Raw genomic sequence first — 17,119 nt, 5'->3', positions numbered from 1 at the left:
GAGGTGCATTACACCGCAATGGAAGCGTAAGGGACCAGTGCGAAGACGTACATAAAAACGCATTTCTCGCACTTTAACACAAGGGTTTCTTGCCACCATTTGCCCTAATTCCGCCCCTAAACACACCCTCAAATTATGTCATCAAATGACACTTAAATGTTTTATGCAGAATTAAGTTCTAAAAATATTAACTTTGTCCTTGCCCAACAGTGCAGCCTACCTGTGCCCATCAATACAGACTTCCCGTGTCCATCATGCTGTAGCATGATGATGGAAAAGACCAGGGGGTGGGGCTGTGTGTGACAGCAAGTGTGGGGAACATGCTGCTATTGAAATGAAAGCTACTAGTGATGTTCCCTGCGCTCTGATCTGGCTGCCTGCTCTTCCTCTCTTCCCCTCCACTAGCGCTAAGAGAAGGCTTCCCATACAACCCGCCAGTGGAATTTTTTGAGGAGGGATATATACATTCTAATCTATCCATTGGTTTTCGGCCATTCGGTCCAGAATATTTTTTTTTTTTTTTTAACTTCAGTGCACCATTAAAGGGGTTGTAAACCCTTGTGTTTTTTTTTCTTCTGACACTGACCAGACCCCCACCATGGGTGTCCACCAAGGAGAGCGCTTCTCCGACATGGGCATCCATTGTGGGGAGGAGCTACCAGCGCCATCGGGGGACCCCGGAATAGGTGGATCATGGCTACTGTGCAAAACGAACTGCACAGTCAAGTATGACATGTTGGGTTTTAAAAAAAAATAAAAAACCCCTTTAATATATACCACTTGCTCCTCACTGCTATCCCTTTTAATTGTACATACATTAAAGGTGCACAATTAATCGTTTAAAAAATCGCGCTCTCGATTCAACCCCCCTGACATCTCTATTGCAGAGTTTGCTGATTCTTTCATATAACAAGTGGAGAGTATCTGCTCACTCAGCTCTCAAAAGAAAACATCCAGGCAGTTAAAATGTTTCAGGTTAAAAACTTGGCAGACTTACTGGATTTTTTCTTTACACACAGAAGTTTATCCCTTTGATCTAAGGAAGAGTTAGTTAAAATGTTTCTGATTAAAAACTTGGCAGACTAACTTTTCCTTGGATCAAAGGGATAAACTTCTGTGTGTAAAGAAAAAATCCAGTAAGTCTGCCAATTTTTTAACAACCTGTAAATGCAGGAAGTTTAACCACTTAAAGTCTAAATCTTTTTCTGGCATTTTTTTCAAGTTAATCATAGTTTTTTGCTAGAAAATTACTTGGAACCCCCAAACATTTTATATAATCTTTTATTTTTAGCAGAGACCCTAGGGCAGTGATGGTGAACCTTGGCACCCCAGATGTTTCGGAACTACATTTACCATGATGCTCAACTATACTGCAAAGAGCAGAAGCATCATGGGAAATGTAGTTCCAAAACATCTGGGGTGCCAAGGTTCACCATCACTGCCCTAGGGAATAAAATGGCAATTGCTGCAATATTTTATGTCGTACTGTATTTGCCCAGCGGTCTTTCAAACACAATTTTTTGGGGGAAAATGCACTTGAATAAAAAAAAGTAACCGTAAAGTTAGCCCAATTTTTTTGTTTTAATGTGAAAGATGTTACGCCGCGATAGACCACGATTATCTTCTAAGCAAAAAAATTGTGATTCTCATTTTGCTCAGAATCGTGCAGCTCTAATATACATGACTGAGAAATGGAACAAAGGCAAGCAAAGGGCCACATTGGGGCCCTGGGCCGCAGTTCGGTGATCACTGCTGTAGACTTTGCTAACTGACAGCTTGATTTGCTTGACTGGTGTATGTCCAGATCTTGCACATGTAGAATAAGAACAAAAATCAAACCCAGTGCATGTTGTCCATAGTGAATACAGAAGGGATCAGGCAGTCGTGATGCTCATATTCTCCCTGTTGCTGTTTATGTATATTATTGAACCTTTATGAATACATTTTATTTCGCTCATCAACATGAGGAATGTCTTGGCCCCCCCCGTTCACTACCAGAAAATTGTATAATGTACGGCCAACTTTACGCTTGTGGCAAGGGCTGCCCCTCTTAAAAGTGATCTGTACTCGTATCACTTTTCAGTGGCATTTGACAGTAGGTCAGGAGGTGATATATAGTCTCCTCACTCCCTATATTAACCCCTTAATATTACAAACGTTTGGATTGCATGCAGTTGCAGCTAAGCCCCATCCACTTGAATAGGTCTTGGTTTGATGGGCACTGCCGCAGTATGGACTATAATTCCTGCCACAGCTGTGTACAACCCTGGCCACTGCCTTTGCAGCCAAAGGGCGAGTGGTAAAAATGTAACTATGCAGCATGAGTTTAGTGCATCCCAACCACCAGTGTAAACAAACCCAAAAAGTTCAACAAAACAATGATTGTTTTGAAACATTAGGTTTGCTTTGCTGTAGCATCAAAGCCGCACATCAGTGCCATGTGCACTGACGATTTCATTGCGACTTAATTTTACAGAAGTTTAAGTGCTATGAGAATATTTCAGATTCGCTGTGACAAACTGGGTGCGATTTTTTTTTTTATTTTTTTACATTTTTTTTGTCATGGGATTTGGAACAAGCCGCATCGGTGTGAATGGGCTTAATGCCCACGAGCGGAGATTCTAAATGTTAATGGTACCAGTGATGTGTTGTATAAAATTTTGCCTTATTAAAACAGTGGAAATCTGTAGCATGACGACTGTAGGTTGATTTATACTATAATGTATTTGCCCCAGTATGTTTTATTTGGATTTATTTTGGGGGGAAAAGATTGCACTATTGGTATAAATCCAATTCTGATTTTCTGCTTAGAACGTGTACCTTGATATGTCTGCTGGAATCATTTTTTTTTTAAATTAGAATGTGGGACAGTTCTACCCTAAAATCCCCAAAATTCTGCCTCTGGCCTTCAAGGAAATGAACATCCGGGCCTAGTCAGTTGCTTTGCTCCCTCCAGAGGTGATTCTGAGATCATGCCTACTTTGCCATATGCATTTTATTGTATTTTATCCAGAAATTAATTCAAATTTCTTGTTGCTGTACTTGGCAAGTCTGAGCCTATAAGATGCTTATATGCCGTCAAATGTTTCGGTTCCTGTTTACACTCCCTACTAAAGTGACTGGAAGGTTTTGATTTAAACTTTTTAAAGAGGAACTGCAGTCTGCTCACATAATTTGTAATAAAAACATCTTTGCTATTTTGAATCTTCCATCCAACCACTGTGTGTGTGTGTGTGTGTGTGTGTGTGTGTGTGTGTGTGTGTGTATGTATGTATATATATATATATATATATATATATATATATATATATATATATATATATATATATATATATATATATATATAATTTATATATCTCATTTTTTTTTTCTGTACTTGCCAAATATGCTGCAGAATTCTCCCTCCACTAAGTCTGGTTGCAATCATTTTGACTGTGTGAAGCTGTTGCTTGTTCACTTCCTGGATTTATACAGCACACCTCCGACTGTGCTGCTCTCATTTGCCCTCTTATGACTTATCCCCCTTCCTTCCTGGCAAACTCAGGGGAGTGAGAGCTGTGCATGATGTCATAAGTGTAGGCTAATGACCAGACAAATAGAAAGTGAGCTGTATAAGGTATTTAATGGCAGAAAAAAAGTTTTACAATCCAAAGTTAAAACAAGGGTAGCAGGTTTAATAGATGGAAAAATGACTGAAGGTCAACCACTTTTGCACCAGCACCTAGTTCTTCTAGTTCCTAAATTGGACCATGCCATTAACTGAGTTAAAAACATTGAATTCACTTTGACCTTGATAATGGGTTAACATGGAATTTGATTGCATAATAGGGAGAATACTGCAACTTCCCTATATGAACAGTCGTCCCCCCCCCCCCCCCCCCCCCCGGTAACCATTTATTTTGATGACATGATTACTCTGTTTCAGAATAAATGTTTGTTGCTCCAGGGTCATGTTTAGGCATTGGTGCACATTTAGTAGCTATACAAATATTTTCCCCAGTTTGAAAGTTGTCAGCTGTTTAAAGTGATCGTTAAAAAATAAATGAAGATGAATATTAAATTATACTTACCTGCTCTGTGCAGGGGTTTTTCAGAGTAGCCCAGATCCTTCTCTTCTGTAGTCCCCCGCCAATGCTTCTCCCCCCTAAGTGTCCCCATAGCAAGCCACTAGCTATGGGGGCTCTTTCCCAAGCTGTGCAGCTCTGTCCTGCCCCTTCCTCTCAGACTGTAATTGACTGATTGCAGTAGGAACCAATGAACGTGCAGCAGCACACGCCCCCCTCTCTATCCAGCGATGTCCATGGGAGCCTTGCATCTCCGGGGACTTGGACTCCTGAATGGCTTTTGGCAGCAGTGGGACACATTGGTATCAGCTGCTTTCAATCACAGCCAGTGAGCAAATCGGGAAATGGAAGAGGCGGGCTGAGCTGCAGTTGTGTGTGAATTGACACACAGCTATGGGTTGGGTGTGTACCTGCTTGGCTGCCCCCAGAACAAGCTGCTTGCTATGGGGCCACCCGGCAGGAGGGAGGAGCCGCCAGCATGGGACCACAGAAAAGGAGGATATGGGCTGCTCGGCGCAAAACCACTGCACAGAGCAAGCAAGTATAAGAAAAAAAGGCTTTACTATCGCTTTAAGGTAAAAACGCCTACCTTTGCAACCACTTTGAGGAAGTCCTTTTTCAACTTTATAGTGTTGTTTTTTTTTTTTATTTTTTTTTTTTTGTGCCAAGGTGAGAATGTTTGCGCATCTGCTCACAGGTGGGTTTCCTGTGCATGTACAATAATGGAGAACTATGTAAGTGCCACTGTGTGCATGCGTGGAAAACTACCTTTGCATGGCCAAATGTATCACAGGGCTCTGCTGGGAGTTACTGGCCTGGCAAAGCACCCTTTGGCACATCCACACACATTCCAGAGTAACAAAGATGGCAGTGAGGGAGTGGCGCCAATGCTAAAGGAAAAATCTTGAGAAATTTGTGGACAAAAAGTACTTTTGTGGCTTATAATGAAATGGTCTCCTTTGTATGTCTGAATCCAAAATGTTTATCAGTTTGGTTTAGAGATCATGAGATTGAGAGCTGCTGAGACCTTGTGGCAGTTATGTCCTGTCTTAGAAATAAGTACCCAGTGTGGGGAAATCAGTGGGGCACAGACGGCAAATACACGTTGGCAGGTGTTTTATTGATTTTAGTTTAGGTTTAGATTCTTTGCTAGGCTGTTAGCCAGTGTTTCATGTACCCGCTATTGTACCTAAAATCGAACTTGGTTCCATAGTCAGAAAATGAAGTCCTGCTAGGCCAATAGTTACGTAAAACCTTTAAAATAGGTGCCCATACTGTTTATAATCCAGTAATACGCTGTCTTACCCTGCACATGCTCAGTTGCTCTCCATTTTTAGGCACTGCTGAGTTTGTAGAGGCCGATCTGCTGACAGTCTAAGACCCCTTTCACACTGCCATGCCCATAGCGTCGGCGGTAAAATGCTGCTATTTTTAGCGACGTATTACCGTCGGATTTGCAGCGCATTTCGGCCGCTAGCGGGCGCTTTTACCCCCTGCTAGCGGCAGAGAAAGGGTTAAAACCGCCCGCAATATCAGCGTTTTGCCGGCGGTAATGCAGCACTGCCCCATTGATTTCAATGGGGAGCAGTGGTGGAGGAGCGGTAAACACACCGCTCCTTCACCGCTCCAAAGAAGCTGCTGGCAGGACTTTTCCTGACGTCCTGCCAGTGCACTGGAATTAATGGAGCAGCAGTTTGAGGGCGGATTGCAGGTGCTATAGCGTTAGAAATAGAAGCCCTTGGTGTGAAAGGGGTCTTAAAGCGGAATTAAACCGTCCTATCCTTTACAGCCTAGGAAACTGCTTCTGTTTGAACTGCAACTGCCACGGTGCTGCACATGTGGTCCGTTATAACAGCCATTGGATGGTTTGACAGTTTGGTGACCAAATAAAATCAAACTGTTTTTTTAAACTGGTATTTTGATTGGTTTAGTTCCGCTTTATGATTTAGAGCTGGGGCTCTGGGCTTCAGCAAAATGGCCACCTCCAGCAAAAAGAAACGGAAGAATTTATAACGCACTATTTTGGCAGCATAATTATTCATGTGGAATGTATGCTCCTTGCTAAAGAGTATTGTATTTTTTATTTATTTTTTCAAGTCATTATGGGTAAAGTTCCATTTTACTTTCTTGCAAATTTCCTTTAGATTTATTTATTTTATTTTTTATTTTTTGCTCGGAACCCCAATGGTCCTTCAGATTTAGTTTACAGCTGCTGAAATGCTTGTTTAAAAACAGAATACAATGATTGTCGTCTCCCAATTTAGCATGGAGCACCCACAGCTTCCGCCATTGTCCCTGATTAAGATCACACGGGTTCATTTGATCCCATGTTTTGGCAGACTTCAGAGCTGGTTCACACCACAAAAACGCACTCCATATCCTTTGTGGATGTGTTTTTGATGCATTCTAGTGTTTGTTTTTTGGTGTAATTCCGGAAGCACTCCAGATGCTGTCGTGTTTGTTTTTTTTGTTTTTTTTCTTCACTGTACTAAGGTCCAATGCATTTTACTACAGGAAAAGGGCAACATGTTCTACCTTTCTTTCTTTTCTTTTCTCCTTTTTTTTTTTTTTTTTTTTTTTTTTTTGGGGGGGGGGGGGGGAGCCCTGAAACTGACTCCACTGGTGTGAACTATGCCATTGAAAAACCATATAACCTACATTTCTATGCATTTTTTAATGCAGATCAAAACGCACTTGACTGCTTGTGATGTGAACTGGTCCTTAGTCTGTACATTGGATTCATGTTAACAGATGAGTGTACCTTCAGGGGAACTCGTTTTTGCACATAGTTTTGAATGTCTGTACTAATAAAATGATTGCTGCTGTATCATTATTGTCTATCTTTTATGTCCTAATGTAATGTCTTTTGTGGAAAGCATTATTGTAAACCTTTTTTCATAACAAAGTAGCTTATTTTGCTAAGCATTTCCCCTGTGTATTTTGCCTTTTCCTTTATATTAGTGTCTGTTGTGGATGACCAAGATCAAACCGATGATGAAATACTAAGAACGATTAAGCCAACAAGCAAAGAATTTAAGAAAACTTGGGGTTTTCGCAAAACAACAATTGCCAAGCGTGAGCAAATCGGTGACGTAGATATGGATGCTTCGGAATCCACGCAGTCCACTCCTTCGCTCCGTCGCAGCGGGAGGCAACCAAAGCGCACAGAGAGAGTGGAGGAATTCCTGACAGCAGTCAGGAGGAACAGGGGCAGGAAGACTAATGCTCTGGAAGAGTCTAGTGATAGGTCGTGTCCAGTGACAGATGTTGAAACTGCGTCAGAAGGTAGCGTGGAAAGCACACCTGATGTTAAAATCGATGCAAAAATCAAAAGTGAGGTGAAGGAAGAGGATGATAGCTCAGATAGTGATGGCATGACTCTGAAAGAGATCCAGAACAGACTCAGAAGTAAACGTCCTGATACTCCTGTGACTGAGCCCACTCCAGTACAGACTGTTTCCACACCACAAACGGAGGGTTCTATTCGTACTAGGAGTGCTAATCGAGCAGCTTTGCTTCAGCAGCTAGCCTCTATTATAAAGCAGGAACCCCCCCAGAGCCATGATAATACAGAAGAGCAGAAACCAGTAAGAAAATCATCCACTAGATTACGACCAGAGGCTGAGATCTATGACCCGAACACCTTGTATTGCATCTGCCGACAACCTCATAACAACAGGTAAGATATATTATGGAATAAAAAGTCAAGGCACCTAGTTAGATATGGTTCAGTAGAGAAATCGGTAGAGATTAAAAAAAAAGTCCTATTAATTTACATGATCCCGCCAGATGACAATGAGATAAGATTTGCTCTGGAAATATTCAATAGGCTAATAGCATAACTCCACTCCGTGTTATGCCTATCAGTCGCCCTCTGTAGGCCGGGCAGGCGTGGAAAGAGTTTTCAATATGGGGGGGAGGGAGTTGCCACTTTTCTGTACACCTTCTGGTGACTCCATTACAGCCTATTTTAATTAAGCTGCCCATACATGGACTGAAATTCAGGAGCTTCAAAAGGAACCTGATGAATTGAAGTCCATGTATGGGAAGGTTGGTTGACCAGTATCTATCAGCAGCCCTGCTGGAAAATTTTCGCTCGATCAGTGCCGCAGGCAATAGAGTGTGTATTCTGATTGCAAGTCTCCCCATTGTCCGTATACATAGAAGCACAGGAGGGAGGATTCCCCCATCTACCTCAAATGTGTGGACGGGGCATTTGGGTCAGGTGTGTTTGTTTTTTGTGTTCAACCGGACTCCTTAAGGACTCTTAAAGGGTTTGTAAACCCTTTGTGTTTTCTCACCTTAATGCATCCTATGCACGTGTGACATAAGTGTGTGTTTGTCTTTTAGGTTTATGATCTGCTGTGACAGATGTGAAGAATGGTTTCATGGTGATTGTGTCGGTATTACTGAAAGACGCGGGCAACTACTTGAAAGAGATGGGGAGGATTATATTTGCCCCAACTGTACTGTCCCACAAGGGTATGATGAAAGTAATACAGACATTAACCAGAGAGAGCAGGCCATCACGGCAAACGTCACTTTTCTATCTGGAGCCAACACCATGTCTTCTGTGGACCATAGCATGCCTGATCAGGGGATCAAGGGTAGAATTGAGAAGGCTACACATCCTACTGGCAAGAAGAAACTGAAAATCTTTCATCCTGTAAGTATTCTGTATGGGACCGCACATAAAGAATCCTGTTGTATGGCTGAAATGTAATGCTTGCCTATTGGAGCATCAAGTTCTGCCAGAGTCTCATATTCCACTTTTGAATAAACTAGTCTATCTCTCCCACGAACAAGATTGTATTGAATTTTGGACATGTTAGACTATGTCCTGTCTCCTGCGCCAATCCTTTAGTGCTGGTTGCCTTAGCAGCTGCGGAGGCATCAAGAGGTCAAGATAAGTCCTCATTTCCATGTGCTTTGGCAATGATTTAAAAAGGTTCACAGGGTTAGAGGAGATCTTTAAAAGAGGAGTACGGGATTAGAAAAAACGTAAGCAGTTGTAGTTGCCTAGATGGCTGCAGCACTGAGCGATCAAACACGGCTGATCACTCAGTTCTCAGTCTTGAGCCTGCAGAGAGCTGTTGACTGTCAGTCTCTGGCTCTCTGTTCTGACCCCTCCAGCACTCACTGCTGGCTCGGGCTCCCAGCATCTCGAGAGTCTGAGCCGGGTGCCGGTCCAGGCTTCTGGGCAGATCCCAACCATGTTTTCAGAGCCTGGACCGGATCCAAGTCAGCCAATAGTGGGCTTTTAGCCTGTTGTAGAACTAACTTTACTCCTGTAAGTAAAGCCAAAAGAGCTTTCACCATACTACTTTTAACTCTTTGGCTTACTGAAAAGGTAACAGTGCTCTACTTTGTTGACCAAGGATATTCCTCATATATTGCTAGTGAGTCTAGTGTCACTGTTTATTATAAACACCCTTTAACAGAAAAGGCAGGAGCAGCTGTTTCTTATTTCTGAGGGCCTCATATCTTCCTGTGTTGTGTTGTAGGTGGAGATTCCTGCCTTAGCTGACCTGCCCAATGAAGTCAGTGAAACGACCGAGGTCTCTCCTGAGGTTCCCCCTGCTGCTGAGGCACCGGTCTCTCTTAATGTGGCCATGTGCATTGGACCAGGCTGTTCGAACCTTGCCCTTTGTGACTCTGTGTATTGCAGCCATGACTGTATACTTAAACATGCTGCTGAAACAATGAAATCACTTAGCGCAGGCAAAGACGCCAAGCCCAAGGAAAAAGTCAAGGTAAAAATTGAGAAGAAGTCTCCACCACCCAAATCCCAGGTAAGTGGTTTTACTTCATCTGGCTTTTTTAACATTTATGTTAAAGCTTGCTGACTATGTAGCACAAAATTGTTTCTATTGCTAGTGTCCCGTGGCAGGGGCCTGTATAGAATGGGATTGCAATACTCTTTGGTAAAATACCAGGTGGTATCAAAAAGTTTTGAGACTAGGTCTGTTTAAAGAAGTACTTTATCTACATTTGCACACAATCGCCTTCTAAATAGTACCCTTAAACAGCAATACAGCCCTCCGAGCGTTCCTGCCACTTCTGGTATGTGTCCTGGAAGTCGTCTTTTGGAAGCGTGGAGCACCTTTTTGCGATTCGCGCTGGATCTCCCCAATGGTGTGTGAAGTGAGATTATGTTATCGTCCGGTGAGAAACTCTCGTGTGAGGAGCACTCGGTGACCAGGTCATGTTTGCTCTTTGCTTTAGCTTGCTGCCCGCAATGAAATGCCAGATGTGGTAATGGTCAGAATAGTACCAGTTGTACAACCCTCCCGGATGTACACAGGACGATGTCTTGACACCCTGACTTATAAAGGTCGCTGCTCCCTGTAGCTGTGCATGCAACCTTGTGCTACCATCTGTTGGTATGTTACAAAACTAGTCTCAAAACTTTTTGATACCAACTCCTATACAAAGAGAATGTAACTTATTCCTTATACAGTGTGAGCATGCATTATAGTTCTTCCAGTTAGCACATCGTTCTATGTTATATACCCAGATCCCTATGTCACAATGCAGGACTTACATTGGGTCAATTAATAGCTAAGCAGATTTGTGGTTAGTCATGTAAATCCTCACTTGTATTTTAAGGTTTTTATATCCCTTCTCTTAAAATAACATTTCCAGAAATAAGTTTTCATATTGGGAATGAAACCACCTAAGCCAAATTTGTAGTGACTGGAATGCACCACGTACTGACTGCATGCCCTACACGTTGTATCACGCTTGTGCCCCTGAGATACTATTAATTGTAGTTACATTTTAACTGAAATATATTTGGTTGGAGTGGTGGTGGTGCTGCCAAAAATGCTTTCATTAAAATTCTCAGTGAACTTTGATCAGATCTGTTAGTGAAGTTTAGTGTTAATGCCGGCTGTACATGCCTCAGTGGTTGCACAGTCCTTGCTTGACTGTCACCAAATAAAATGCTCATCTGGCAGACCTTCCCCAAGTACAGTTTTCAGTGCACAGTTGCAGAGGTAATGACAGATGTAATTTTTAAACCGTGGTGCAAATTCTGTAGATTTGAACTTTGGGATAAGCAGATATATTGTGAATAGAGGGGAGACAAGTATTCTTGAATCTTGGTGTGCCAAGTAGATCCCCCCCCCCCTCCCCTAGATCTGTGCAGTAATCCAGTGTGAAGCCTTTCCTTGGTGTAGGTCTCATTGTGTGTAGGGTGACTGGTTAAGTCTCTGCCCCCTTTATAGTTTTCTGCAAGCAGCCTGCTGGGTCTTGCCCTCAACTCTGCTCGGTACACAGGCCATGTACACCACAGTGATGTCACTAATACTTTACAAGTTTTTGTCTGGGTTTGTACAGGTATTTGATGCATAGGAAGTGGATTTATACTCTCTTTGTCTACTGAGATCTATTTTAAGGTCGTTTTTTGTTCCTGGAGTTCACCTTTAGGCATAAATGGCTTTTTTTGTTCACCTTTCCAAAATCATTTAAAACAAAACACATGCACTATTTACTACTGTGTGATATAAATTTTTCATTATGAAATTCAGATTCATTTCATAGGTGCTCAACCTGTGGCCTCTCAGCTGTTGCGGAATTACAAGTCCCATCATGCCTCTGCCTTTGAGATGCTTATAACTGTCAACCTTGCAATGCCCCATGGGACTTCTGCCACAGCTGGAGGGCTGAAGGTTGAGTACCCATGTGCTAAATGTTTTATTACATGAATCAGCTTAATGTGTCGAATGGTATGTACGTTATATTTGACTTTTATGTTATTTTGAATGCAGTCAGTTCATGGATTTTATTACTGGCTAGCACCTGCTTAAAACACTTAGTGTTAGTAAAGGCTTGTTTTTTTTTTTTTTTTTTTTAAACCAAACATGTTATACTTACCTCTGCTCTGTGCAGTGGTTTTGCACAGAGCAACCTGGATTCTCCATTTCTTGGGTCCCCTGGCAGCATCCAGGCCCCTTCCTCCTGTTGAATGCCCCCACAGAGCTCCACCCCTGCTCTCTCCTCATTGGCTCACTGACTGTGATTGACTGCTCCCAATGGCTCCCGCTGCTGCCTCAGCCTAAGAGTGAGAATACCCGAAGAGCTGAGGCTGTCGAGCACATTGCTGGATTGCAGTGGGGCTCAGGTGACTATTGGGCTGGGGAGGGCGCTGCACCACAGGTTTTTTTACCTTCATGGATAGAATGAATGGAGGTTAAAAAAAAACTTCAGTTTTTACAACCACCTAAAGGGATTGTAGGCAGAAGGTTTTTTTTTTTTTTTTTTTTTATATCTTCTATCATTCTATGCATTAAGATAAGAAACCTCTGTGTAGCAGCACCCCCTAATACTTATGAACCTTTACAATCACTTTAAGAGTCTGAGAAAAAAGAGCCCTCTGAGCTATTGATCATATAGATAAAGAAATACAGTCAGCACTTAGTGTATGTTGTCCTAAATCTTTCTGTGTGTGTTTTATAAATCCTAGTTTCTATCAATTTTATGTTGTTCTATTGGAAGTAACTGGTTGATCCTGCCAGTCACCTTCTGAACTGACCACACACAGCACAAGCTGATCTGTGCTGGCATGGTTAGTTTGAATCCTTTTGGCTGGCCATTCAGAAATACAGGACACTGTGTAGGCACACAGCATCCCTGGATTGGGTAGTTTGTTCAGCCACCACACCACCTGACTAATCACAGCTTGCTGCTGGCGCGCACTCAGTTTCCCAATCCCTTTCTTGAACATGCCCTCTACTCAAGCATAGCCTGCATCTTGCCTCTGGCTAAAAACACTATGCAATAGTAGGGTGTGTCTGCACAGTGTGCCGTAACCCCACCCCCCAATATCGGGAAGAAGAGATGACTTAATCACATGACAGAACCTTTTACCCTTGTAAAAAAAAAAGGTAAGAAAGCATTTCCGAAGCTAAAACCGTTGTGGTCCCTGCTTAATTGTATAGGGAAGTGTCTCAAACATTGTATTTTAACAAATACATGAAGTATTAAGTGGCGAAAAATGGTTTTGCACCTTGGTCATATTTGCATATGCACATTGCATAGTTAAATAACCAATACAGTTTACCAATTTGTCCTCATATCTCCATTGGTACAGTTGGCAGAGCAGTTTTAGGTTTTTAAATATACCGTATTACCAGTCCTCTTGTTTTTTCCTAAGCTGGAAGAGCTCCCCTCCTAAACCAGACAGCACATGTGGGGCTACACCCCCATCCCTCCAACCATAAATCATTTTTTATCCTTCTATTGAAAGTGGTGAATTGTAAGATCTTTTACTTTGGTAGACAGAGTAGCGTTGTGCCAGTTATGGCAGTGCTCTAGAAGTCCACAGTTGTGTGTAATTGGGTTGTTTTTGTATTGTGATTTTTTTGTAATGTTGCGGGGTGCTCAACCGAGCCACTTAAGTAATTTGCTAACCTGGTCGTGGGCCACAAATTAAATAGTTCCGAATTTTTTTTTTTTTTTATTATTTTGAATAGCTTAATGAACATTTTAAATGACACTCGGGATCATTTTCTGTGGGACCAATGCCCGTTGGATGTTCACCCACTGTTAAATCACGAAAATCAAAATTTTTTTTTTTTTTAAATAACCAGATCGCCATTAATCCCACTCTCATGCTCTGGTGTGACCAGCCAAAAAAAGCTCTGAACCAGTGTTGCAGCTTTGTTATATTGCTATATAAGGGTATTTCCAGCCATCCATTGAATTGCCAAAATAAGTAAACCAACAGACCAGGGAAGCACATGCCCTAGTAAATTAGCGATAAACGTAAGCAAAGATGAAATGAGAATCCACCTTCAGAACTTTTGTATAGATGTAATCCACTCGGCTAGAGGCTCCTCTCCCTGTGTCTGGAAAGAAAGAGAAGAGCAGGGAGCCGACCACAATAGCGGCTTGTGTATGACAGCTGCCAGGATTGAGGACCAGCAATCCTTCTGTAGAGCGGAGTGCACCCGAAGGAGACTGTGCTACTTGCCATAGGTTTACCTTCATGGGCCACGAGTTGAGCATGCCTGTACTAGATATTACAATTTTTTTTTTTGCTCCATATACTTGAATTCGCTTCAATGCAAGATGTTTTTTTTTTTTTTTTTTTTTTAGAAGCTTTTAAGGTTTAACTTTTATGTGTATTTGTTTCAGGCTCCTTCCAAACCAACAGTTGTGCAGAAAGCCGCAGCTGAGAAGATAGAAGGCCTCAAGCATTGTGTTGTATTAACCCCGAAGATAGAGACGGAAGAGTCCAGTGATGAGCCATCGGAGGAGTACGGCAGCAGCACACCTTCTTGGGAGAGCGACCATAATTACATTGCTGTAAAGCCAGAAAAAACTGCTGCCATTTCATCCACACTGTTTTACAAATGTATGTATCACTTAGGAATATTACCCCCTAGCGCACATATATATCTGATTACACACACACACACACCAATGCTGGTTACATTACACTGGTACATTACAATCCTGGTTAGTATGAGGGTCGGAATCCTTGTGGAGGCCCAGGTAAGAAAGCATTCCTATTTAGATCCTGGATGTGTGCTCTAGGGGTTTAAAAAAAAAAAGGTAAGTATGTAGTGCAGGCACTTGCTTAGGTGTTACGGACAGGACTATTGAAAAGTTATAGTTGTCTGCATTTAATCACGAAAACTGCACAGCCTGCTTGAATAGTACTGCCATGTGCTGACTAATTGGATCAGGATTTTGCTATTCTACCAACAGGTCCATATACAATATCTGTGGGTGACGCAAGCTAGCAGCCAATGTAACATATTTAAGTCGTGTTGGCAGTCTGATAACGTACTTGGCCTTTTGATCCTTTATAAATGCCTTCTGCATTTATCCTAAAGTATATGTAAAGCCAAAACCTTTGTAGTTTTGCCTAGGGTTACTAGCCCTGTCAGTTTTTGTTCCCTTTGATGCCTCACTGAGGAGGTTTCCCTTTTTTTTTTAAATCATACTTGCCTAGGTGTATGCAGCATTAGTCCGATGCCGCATCTGTCCCCGCCGGCTTTTAAGGGCCCCTTCACACAAGGCATGTCCGTTTTGATTGCTTGCTCAACAGGGATCGATTCGTTCTCTGCTGAGCAGGCGGTTGACAGGTCCGTCTCCGCTCACTGTGGAGATGGATGGACCTGTCAGGGCCCCACTGTTCTCTGTGGAAACGGATCCGCCTGTCCTGTCATCCAATCCACCAGACAGAAAACTGTTTCCACTGGATTTGGCGGATTGGGTATTGGCATTTGGTGGATTGGGTAGCGCCGGATGTCAGCGGACATGTCATTGCTGACGTCCGTTGCTCAATAGAGGTGCATGAAGCATGTGTGAAAGGGCCCTAAAGTATAACTAAAGGCAAAATTTTCTTTTTTGATAGGGTGCAGAGGGAACACCTGTCATTTTTTTTTTTATTGCCTTCTGTGCCCCGTTAGAAAGATTCCCCCTCTTTATTTGGCCTGTTTACTGCTATCGTTGAAAGTAAAAGAATATAGGTTTCCCAAATCGAGTTGCCTCAGAAAAGTATAGAGGGGAAACCTTCCAATGGGGACAATAATTTGGGGGGCCTCAATCAATTCCCTTAATTTGCAGGGATTTCCTGGTTTCCCATGGAACATAAAGTGAAGGGTAAACTCTACAATGGGACACACAAATCTGATGGGTTTTAACCCTCCCTTACTCTAAAATGAAAAAAAGTTTTGCATATTTAACAAGGAGAATCAAGCAGTCAAACAGCGCTGATTGCTGTTCTCAAAACTCCCTGAGCCGAGAGCTGCTGACTGTCGGTCACTGCTGTCTGCTCTGCCCCTTTGACAATTGTACAGCGATCAGCGCTTTTAAAAATGCACTGATTACTGTATAAATTACACTGGCAGGGAAGGGGTTGAATGTGTTCCCTCGCTGTGTGTTCTAACTATGGGGGGAATGAGGCTGACTAGAGGAAGAGACAGATTGTGGTTCCTACTTGGTAGGAACAAACGATCTGTCTCCTCTCCCCTGAGACAACCAGGATTTGTTTACACATACAGATTCCGGTTCTCACTCTGTCACGAGTGATGGCAGGTGGTCATATGCTGAGGGCGCTCTCCTCCTACAACGTCTTAAAGGGCCACCTTACAGTTACAGCGGTTTGCCCAGGGGAGCCAACCTGACGCAGTACAATTGTGGCGTCTGGTCCAGAGCTGGTTAAAGCACAACTAAACCCCCCTATAGTCTACGACTTAGGATTTGATGTGCATTTGCCATGGTGCGGTACATTTTCAGCTATATGACACAAACTATTTGATGGCTTGACATTTGGTTGAGAGCTAACCTAAGCACACTGGTTTGTGTAACAGTTATTTAAGGCATGCCTTGAATGGAACTGTTTTGGGAAACCTGTGGATTTAATTCCACTTTAACTTCATGTCAGATTATACATCATGTATAATCTTCAGTGTTAGGGAAAATCCTCTCCCAGACAGTTGTCACTACAAGAATTCCCTTCTGTTCCTGTGCCAAGGACAACTCGATGTTTCAAGATTTAATCTGAAGCAGCGGTCACTGCAGACAGCAGTAAAAGCCAGACAGGGGTGCTAACCCTTTACCACCAACTTTAGATACTTAAAACTGGTAAATAAGTAACTTCACTGGTTATAGAAGGCCGTGTGGACTGTGGCACGCCCCTTTCCATTGACAACCACTAGATGGCAGTGTAGATTACAAACTGTTTTTGGCCTTGTTCTGTTTTGAAATTTATGTTCCATGCTACCTAATGTGATCTGAAAGAAGATCTTTTCCTTCTAATCAGCGCAGATGGCTTATCGGGTAAGTGATGATGGACCTAAAATGTTTTCTTTTTGGCAGAAGAATAATTAAAGAAAACCGTAACGCACCTTTTTATTTGAACTTTTGTTTGTATCCACACCGTTTTACACTCGTACATGTGTTTTTTTATTTTTTATTATTCAGTCCCAAAAAAACTCTCAGTTCATATTTGCTGTGCAATCTGCCGTGAGTAGTGGGCTGTTACACCTAGAACAATCAAGTTTCATCCCGTTCCACTGAATGTTTAAAATGGTTGTAAA

The 17,119-nt window shown here is 42.4% G+C and overlaps 1 protein-coding gene across 4 annotated transcripts in view; it reads left to right on the top strand.

Annotated features, from left to right (window-relative positions):
• Positions 1–17,119, top strand: part of DIDO1 (death inducer-obliterator 1) — a 97,104-nt gene that overhangs the window by 36,324 nt on the left and 43,661 nt on the right. For all 4 annotated transcript variants that reach the window (XM_077460328.1, XM_077460325.1, XM_077460326.1 and 1 more), the window contains exons 3-6: positions 7,026–7,743; positions 8,415–8,730; positions 9,569–9,856; positions 14,205–14,424. In XM_077460328.1, coding sequence (XP_077316454.1) covers positions 7,026–7,743; positions 8,415–8,730; positions 9,569–9,856; positions 14,205–14,424 — 1,542 coding nt within the window. The remainder of the gene's footprint in view (positions 1–7,025; positions 7,744–8,414; positions 8,731–9,568; positions 9,857–14,204; positions 14,425–17,119) is intronic.

Source organism: Lithobates pipiens, unplaced genomic scaffold (assembly GCF_037356315.1).
Source record: "Lithobates pipiens isolate NorthernLeopardFrog02 unplaced genomic scaffold, aLitPip1_a1.2 Scaffold_28, whole genome shotgun sequence".
NCBI lineage: Eukaryota > Metazoa > Chordata > Amphibia > Anura > Ranidae > Lithobates > Lithobates pipiens.
Note: the sequence above shows the minus strand (reverse complement) of the source record. Positions and strands in the feature narration are given on the sequence as shown.